Below are 8,743 nucleotides of genomic sequence, written 5' to 3'. Positions count from 1 at the left end.
ATATTTCCATTTTCTGTTGACTTAAAAAAAAAACAGAGGTTTGTACCTATGTTGTTTATTTATTATTTCTTGCCTATATCTTGTAATATGAGAATCTACTTTGGCAGTAACAATACACAATGTACTAACCATTGTTACTCTCCTAAAATCTTGTTTTGAGATTTTGTACCATTGTTTTTTTTTCTTTAAAATAAAAATAACTGATGTAAAAATAAAAATAAATAAATAAATAAATGCAAAATAAAAGATCCATAATGGGAAACAAGGAAGTAAGTCTTTTCCAAAAAGGAAGGGACCAAGTGATGAAGGGAGTGGGGTGGTAAAGAGGAATGGGAGCTAAAAAGAATAAAGAGGTATGAGGGACACATACCGACTCTCCACAAAGAATGTAGACAATATGCACTGCAAACATGAGTGATCAAAATTAATTTTTTTTAAATGGAAATTAGAAGGGGGTGTGACATCATCTCAGGGCCTTGTAAGTGGGAGGGGAAGAAAGAGGAGAATGAGGAAGACAAGGGAGAAGGAGGAAAAGGGAGAAACGGTGGCGATCTCCCAGACACTTCTGAGAACTAATGACCAAAATGAGGGTGTTCATCACATGCCACAATGGACTGCAGCTGCCAGCGATGAGGGGCTTGGCTTGAGAAAGGCCCTGGCTTACTTGGGGGTGTGACGACATCTCAGAGGCCTTATGAGTGGGAGGGGAAGGCAGAGGCAGCAGGATCTGAAGCTGTGTGGCTCCTTCCGTATGGAGGAAAGGGCCCCAGCCAAGGAACCTGGGAGCCTCTGGAGCTTGAAAAGGGCAGGAAGGGAGCCTCCCCCTCCGCCAGCTCCCTAGAAAAAACCCAAGCTGCAATCACCTTGTTACATTACAGTGAGACCATTCAGACCACCCCCTGCACCGCTACAGTACAGGGGATGGAGCCCAGGGCCTTCGCTCTAAGTTACATCCCCCATCTTTCTTGTTTTTAACTTCAATACAAGGTTTCACTAAGTTACTCAGGCTGGGATCTGCCTTGCCACCATCATGACTCAACCTTCCAGAGTTCTGGGGTTACAGAAGCCTCCAGCACACCAAGATCCTGCGCTCAGGAATTTTACTGCTGTTGCTCCAGCCAGTGAACATGGTTATTTGTATAGCCGCAGAAGGAACCATACACCCCCGCCAGTCAAGGGAGCAGGGTACCTACCCCTTGCCCTCCCCACCCCCCTTATCAGTCACACCTCTCACCTGTGACTGAGAGCTCCAGAGGGTTGCTGGGGGCTGACCACAGGTAGGGGGATGCACTGGAGAAGCTGTAGCAGCGGTAGGTTCCACTGTGGGCAGCAGTCACCGTGATGATGGGGAAGTCAGCCCGGTACCACTGTTCTGGTTGTTTTCGGGGTCCAGTGTCCCCCTCCTTATACAGAGCAAATCGGTTGAAGCCATACTGGGTCTGACACTGCAGGGTGACATCGCCCCCAGGGGCCACCGCAGAGCTGGGGTACGCTGAGAGTGAGGGTTTCCTGTAGACCCCTGGGAGGAGAGGACTCTGCCTTAGCATCAGTGGGGCCCATGTTCAGGCCCTGGGGCTGGAGTGGCCCACACTCCAAGAGCTTCAGACTTTTTGCCATCCCCTTCCCAACCTCAAAGAGAATCCAGGTCACAGCTGGGGACCTGGTGAGGTCCTGGCTTCTACATTCAAATCCCAACACCTCCATTTAGGGCACCTGTATTCCTAGAGAGCTGTCTTTCACATCTGTGCAGACCCTGTTCTCCGCTAGGAGGTAGGGGTGGTGGGGGAGGCAGATGCCTGAAGCTGCGCCAGTGTGTGGCGGAAGGTGGCTCTGGCTCAGCCTGTACTGGCAGTCTGTGTGACGTGTCCAGCAGCTGCCTGTGAGCCTCTGCAATGGTCCTGCCACCAGAGCCATCAGAGTTCAAGTCACATCAGCTCCCTGAGTCCTTGCAAAGAGCCAGGAACTCAGTGCCACTAATATTCATGACCTATGAATGAAACTAGCCCAAGGATTCAGTAACTTGTCCAGCTCTAGGTAAAGCAATATGGGCCACTTGAAATTTATTGAGTGTGAATGCTAACTGTTGACCCCGTAAAAGTCCCTCTACTAAGGATTAGGCATAGGCTCTTTGCATTGAGCCACATCTCACACACACACACACACACACACACACACACACACACACACACATATGATTTTTGAGACAGGGTCTCACTGTGCAGTCTAGGCTGGGGCCTAGAACTCACTATGTAATCCATGCTGGCTTCGAACTTGCAGCAATCCCCCTGCCTTATCCTCCCAAGTGCTGGGACTACAAGTGTGTGCTACCCCATACAGTGCAATGTTTTATTTAATTTCTTAAGGAACTATTATGTGTCTGCTTCTGCTCTAACAAATAAAAATCGTGTCACATAAAAATAAAAATAAAGCATGACTCAGGTGCATAGGTGAAGATGTGGCACCTGAGATTGACATGAGTGACATTGAAAATCAGCACCCAACTTTCAATAGGGTGTGAGAGACACATTGAGGAGACACATTTGAGTCAGACCCCAAAGGTGACTGGAGGACGCCAGGGCAGCAGAGCACAAGGCCCAAAGGAGGCGGTGGGTACAGGGCCAGTGGGTCGGCACCCCTGTCAGGGTGACAGCTGGGCAGGGAGAGCGAGACACTCTCCTAAGGTGTCGAGCTGGGTTTCTTCAGGTGATAAACAAATTTGAAAAATTACTAAAAACGTATAAAAATAGATCTTTAAAATTCACATTGCTCCATGTTCAAATATTTTATGTATACCTCCTCCCTTCTCAAAAAATATTCGCTATCATTTTAATTGCAGGCTTTCTGGAAGCAAACCTAACGGCAACATTTTCAAAATCCACAGCTGGAAAATAGCCATTTTAAAATGCGTGGAACCCAAGCAAGGTGTCATTCCTGCACTCTAGGAGGCTGAGGCAGGAGAATGGCAGATCTGAGCCCAGACTAGACAACTTGGTACTTAGCAAGATGGATTTCAAAATTAAAAGAAGAAAAAAATCAAAGGACTTGGAATATAGGTCGATGTGAAGGCATTGGGTTCAATCCTCAGGATAATAATGAGAATAAAATAAAAATAAAATGCAGGAAGGGGCTCTGGCGAGCTCGGTTGGCACCGCTGGCTCTTGTCTTTCCTTCATTTTGGGATATTTTGTTCATTGCGGACATGTTTGCACCAGTCTTGATGTCTGAACAAGGTGTATTCATGTTGATAAATGAGTGTCTCCATGTGCCACTCCCCAATCCCAGCCCTGGAAGATTTTGGGTCTCTTCTGGACCGCGACTCCTGGAACTTGGGCCCTTCAGTCCCCCACATCCCGCAGCTGCATCCTCCCCAGACGCGGCAACGAGGCCCATGCCCCCTGATCCAGCTGCCGCACCCCATCCCCACGCCGCCGTTACCAGTGGCAACCAGCTCCAGATTCTCGCTGGGCGGGGACCAGCGGGAGCCGTTCTGGTAGGAGCAACGGTAGAGGCCAGCGTGGCTGATCTCCATGGCCGGGATGGCGAGGACAGCCTGGTCCTCGTACTTCCGCGACTGCAGCTTCTCCAGCCGGTACAGGTCTGCGCCCGGGGGCCCCTGGCAGCGGATGGTCACCGGCTTCTTCAGGGGCACCAGGGCGCTGGGCAGCGCCTGCAGGGAGGGCTTGGGGAGGTGGCCTGCAAGGAAGCAGAGCAGCGTCACGGCAGGGCCGAGGGCCTGCAGCGGCCCGGGGCTGACCCAGTGGAGGGTCGGCGCCGAAGGACTCACCGTCGAGCGTGCATGCTGCCTGCCCCAGACACAGGCCTGCGGAGAGAAAGCGAGAGCCACGCTAGAACCTCGACGAATGGACAGACGAATGCTACCAAGGCGTCGCGAAGACTGCGCGCAGGTGGAAGAAGCCAGGTCACAAAAGGCCAGCTCTGTGTGGTCCATCCATAGGAAATGTGCAGAGTGGGCGCAGGGGTGGAACGGGCTGGGCAGCTCAGAAGGGCTGGGGTTTCCCCCTCCTGCGTGGGGGACTGCAGACGAGGCCCCAGAGAGCCACGGAGTGCCACAAGTTGAAAAAACACGTGTCCTTCAACCCAAGGATTGCTGTCTGTCTCTGTAACAGCAAGGATGGAACCCGGGGCCCATGCGCGGCAGGGGTGCTGTACCACTGAGCCACTCTTCCGGTCTAAAAATATGCTTCAAGCCCCGTATCTCCCTCCTCGGCTGCTTCCTTACTCTTCCCACCACACTCTTTGGACTAGATTATTCCTCCCCGGGTCATCTGCATATCCTTAGGGTTTATTTTTAAAATCTGAGTATGCTGTCATTTGTGTTTTGTTTCGTTTCGTTTTTTGTCTTCTGCTTCATAAGACAGAGTCTGGCTATGTAGTTGAGGCTGGCCTCAAATTCACAGCTATCCTCCTGCCTCAGCCTTCCAAGTGCTGCAATTACAGGCATGCCTGGCCCAACCAGGTATTGTGTTGTTGAAAATGACTGAATAGATTTTAAGTGTTCACACTATAAAAAATTAACATTAGACACCCTGGATAGGTTAACTAGCTTGCTCTAATATACACGCGTCAAAACACCTGCTCTACACCATAAATCATACCATGTGTATCCATCCACTCCAAAAAGAGATAATCAGCCCTCTCCTCTTAAAAGTGACAGAAAGAAGATAAAAATTTATTTTCAAGTGTAGAGTTGCTGAACAAATTCCGGTCTGTGTTTGAGTCCTTGATGTGGTCCATGCTGCTTAGACTTGCCAAGCCTGTTTGCCATTCTGTCAGATGAGGATAGTTACACATACCATCTCATCGGGCAGTTGGGGATTGAGTCGGGAGACCTTCCTTGGTATTGGAGGTCAAACCCAGTGCCAAGCAGGGTTGGTCCAATCCAGGGGTGCTCTGCCAGTGAGCTATAGGCCCTGCCCTTTCTGTTTTTTGAGACATGGTCTTGCTAAGTTGTCCAAGGGGAAGCTGGACTCACCATCCTCCTGCCTCAGCCTGCCTCAGTGCTGGGATCACAGGCAGGGGCCACTGCTCCTAGCTCGTGGGGGACCCTTATTTGCTTCATGAGTACAGTGGATTCTGACAGACTTGTGAGCCAGTCCTGAAATCATCAAGCCCACATTAAAACAAAAGCAAAGGAGACAGCAACCATGGCATAGTAGAAAGACATCGAACTGGCACCAGGACAGGAAGGACTGCGCCTGTCCTGACACGGCTTGGAGAAGCTGGGGTAACTCAGACTGGCTGCCCCACCTCCTCAGGCTACCTTTCCCTAGATCCCTTCTTGTTCTGAAATTTATCAAGGCAATTTTTTAAAACTCTTGCCTGGTCTGTGTTTCCCGTGGACCTCAGGACTCACCAAGGCAGAGGAGGGCAGTCAGGAGTAGGGACATGTTCCTCAGTCCCAAGCTCTGCTCCAGGGCTGCAGAGGGGGGCTGCAGCCAGGGTGCAGAATGCCAGGAGGTGTGGCTGGCTCCTTCCCTCCTCCCGCCCACCTTCTGCTCTTGCCAGGCTTTCCCAGCTGACACTGGTTGGTCGGGTGACCGCCCCCAAGGCTGCATGCTGGCTCAGTGGCTGTGGAGGTCTCTTATCTGCTCCCCCAGCCTGGCAGCCTCCGTCCATCTGCACCCCAGGGCAGGGCCTGTGCCTCTTGCTCCCATCAACATGGGGGTAACATGGAAACCCAGGCCCCCATGAGTGCTCATTTCACACTTACTAGGATGGCTGCAAATTTTGTACAATGGAAATTGCCATCAGTGAGGATGCAGAGAAATGGGGCCCGTGTGCATAGGACATTGATGGGGCAGTGGCTCAGGCAGCTATGGTGGAAACAGCCCAATGCATGAGCGTGAGAGGTCACAGAAGAAGCCAGGAATAAATCACAAAGTTCCCGAGTCCAGTGGTAATGGAAATGCAGTGCATCCAAACCCAGGGAACTTGAGGAAAACAGCTAGGCAGGGAGGGGCGCTCCAGCTAGGAGCATGCACACGAAGAGTAGAGCTGTCCCAAAGAAGTACCTAGTAATACATGTCCTAGAGAGAGAAACAGCCCAAATCGGAAACTGACAGAGGAAATTAGGAAGGTCATAGCAGGCATTAATGGAATTGAGACCAAAAAATGCAGAGAATCAGTGAATCACCTTTGGCTCTTTGAAAGGATGTGGGAGACAGGAGGGAAGGAGAGGGAAGGAGAAAGGATCAAGAACTGTGTGCATAGCCTGGATTTCCCCACAGTGACTGACTGCACTGACTAGTTGTGAAAACATGCACTAACATAAAATTCATGAAAATGTCAAGCATGGGATCAGCCACTGTCTGATCTAGAAAGTAGTTCTGGGTTTAGGTCTAAGGAATGGAAAGCAGCATCAGTAGGTATTCACAGTGTTGTTCTCAAGAGCTAAAAGTGTAGACAGCCCAGAGGCCCGTCAGCAGGGGTGTCCATGGTGCACGATGGAGGTACCGGGCCTGCAAGAAAAGCATATACGTGACACATGCAACAGCTTCTTCCTCCTATCTAACTCAAACACCACGCCCAGCAGGCAGTCCTGCTTTTGTCTTTGAGAGTCTCCCTCCATCTTCCATGACTGCTGGGCTGCTGTGTCGTTCTACCTTCTCACCCGCAGAGAAACATGGAGAGAAGCCACCACCTTCGCCCCACCTTTGCCTTAGCCGAGGCCCAGGTGGGAGTCACAGCAGGGAGAGTGGCTGGTGGTGGGATCCCAGGGCCATGCGAGGTTCGGGTGGGGGCTGTAAACTACAGAGCCGGAATAGCTGAGGCACGCTGTGGGGCAGACGCCTGCTGCCTGCAGCAGAGAGAATGAGACGCAGCTCAGTGGCATTCCTTGGATCCCAGAAACCGAGGACCCGGCTGGAGCTTGAGTCACACCCCTATACCGCTGCACATCCTCTGCTGGTGACGCTGCCATCTAGGGAACAAAGAAGTGCTTTTTTAATTATTTATGTTAATAGTCATTGTAATTATACAAATGTACAAGGTACCATGTGGTAATTTTACACATGTGTACCATGTATAATGTTCAATCAGGATAGCTTTTTTTTCTTTTTTTTCTTTAGGAGATAAAATTGTTTTTATTATAACTCAACAGCCCAGATCATTATTCAGGGAAGTTAGCATTTCCCCCTCCTTAATTTTTTTTTCTTCTCTCATGTACTTTACTATGGTATGAATAAAGGTTTTCCCACATTGCTTGCATACATATGGAGTCCTCACACTGTGATTTCTTTCACGGATGTGAACCACACTGTGTGTACTGGAGCCTTTCACATTTCTCTTACCTACTAAAGTTTTCTTCCCGGGTGAGTTTGTACTCCCAGATCAGAGATGGCCTCCACACATTGTCCATATTGACAGGGTTTCTCACCAGTTTTTCTTATTTCATTCTCTTAAACGGACTGGAAATCACTGCAGGTTTTCCCATATTCATTCCATTGATATAGCTTCTCTCCGACTCTCACATACTTACCTGCATCATTTCTCAGATTTCTCAAGTCACTTTTCTATTCTTCTTTAATATGCTGGTTATCCCCGGTTCTTCCTACAGCAGTCACATTTGTGGTTCCCACCTCACATCTCTGTAGAGCTTCTTTTGGGATGGATTCAGCAAAGCCCACTCTGCCGAGGTGAAGTTCACAGCTACATCCTCAAAGGTCGTTGCCTCCATTGCACGGCTTGATGCTCTCCCAGGATCCTTTTAACACAGCTCACAGCAAGTGGAAATTATAGCAAAAGGCAATCTCGTCAGCTGGGGGCTATCGTCAATGCAATCACAGCAAGCACTCAGACACCACCTCACGGCAAGAGCCCTCCTCTCTTAATCTTTTTTAATTTGACTAACATGTAACAATTTTACAGCTTTAAGGGGAAGAGTGTGGTATTTCAGTGCACGCTTAACTATTCATCTGGCCAAGAATTAACACCCAGACATTTTTTATGACTTGTTCTTTTTAGTTTTTTTTTAAGGAGAATAAAAAAATCACATAAGAAATAATACAGAATTTCACTAAATAAACCAATAGGAATTCAACAATGGTAGTTATGTTGCATGATGTTGTATTCAAATTAGTTGTTTAGATTACCAGATATAAGCATGCAAAAAATGCAAGACCAAAAACAAATATTTCAATGAATAAATGGATCAAAGAGGATCTCTGTGAGTTCAAGGCCAGCATGGATTACACAGAGAGACCTTGACTCAAATAAGTAAATAATAAAAATTAATAAATATTTAAAAATAAATTTTAAGTAGGCAAAAGATACAAACCTCTCAGAAGGAGAAATTCAAATGACCATCAAATAGATGACAAAATCCTCAGCTCCAGTAGCTGTCAAAGCTACCATGAAATTCATCTCCCCCAGTGAGAACAACCAACTCAGAAAGGAAAGCAGTGTGCAGGGCAGGGGAGGATGTGGAGAACTGACCGGACACGGACTACAGCCTCAGAGAGACCAGAGGAACTAAGCTGAGGTGTCTGTGGAGACCAAGAATAGACCAACCACAAACCGCAGGCAACATCTATTCAGCCCCATGGAAGGTTTTCCATTTAAAATTATTTATTCCAGAAGCATTTTGTGAAGAGGAAGAAGAAGAAAGAGAAGAAGAAGAAGAAGAAGAAGAAGAAGAAGAAGAAGAAGAAGAAGAAGAAGAGGAAGAGGAAGAGGAAGAGGAAGAGGAAGAGGAAGAGGAAGAGGAAGAGGAAGAGGAAGAGGA

At 48.6% G+C, this 8,743-nt stretch overlaps 1 protein-coding gene across 1 annotated transcript in view; it reads right to left on the bottom strand.

The window, feature by feature from the left end:
• Positions 1-3,949, bottom strand: part of Gp6 (glycoprotein VI platelet) — a 20,878-nt gene extending 16,929 nt beyond the window's left edge. Inside the window, exons 1-2 of the mRNA XM_023707980.1 lie at positions 3,436-3,949; positions 1,235-1,519 (exon numbers count right to left, since the gene is read on the bottom strand). Coding sequence (XP_023563748.1) covers positions 1,235-1,519; positions 3,436-3,949 — 799 coding nt within the window. The remainder of the gene's footprint in view (positions 1-1,234; positions 1,520-3,435) is intronic.
• Between the last annotated feature and the right edge of the window lie 4,794 nt (positions 3,950-8,743).

The sequence above is a fragment of the Octodon degus genome, unplaced genomic scaffold, assembly GCF_000260255.1.
Source record: "Octodon degus isolate 3935 unplaced genomic scaffold, OctDeg1.0 scaffold00320, whole genome shotgun sequence".
Classification (NCBI taxonomy): Eukaryota; Metazoa; Chordata; class Mammalia; order Rodentia; family Octodontidae; genus Octodon; species Octodon degus.
Note: the sequence above shows the minus strand (reverse complement) of the source record. Positions and strands in the feature narration are given on the sequence as shown.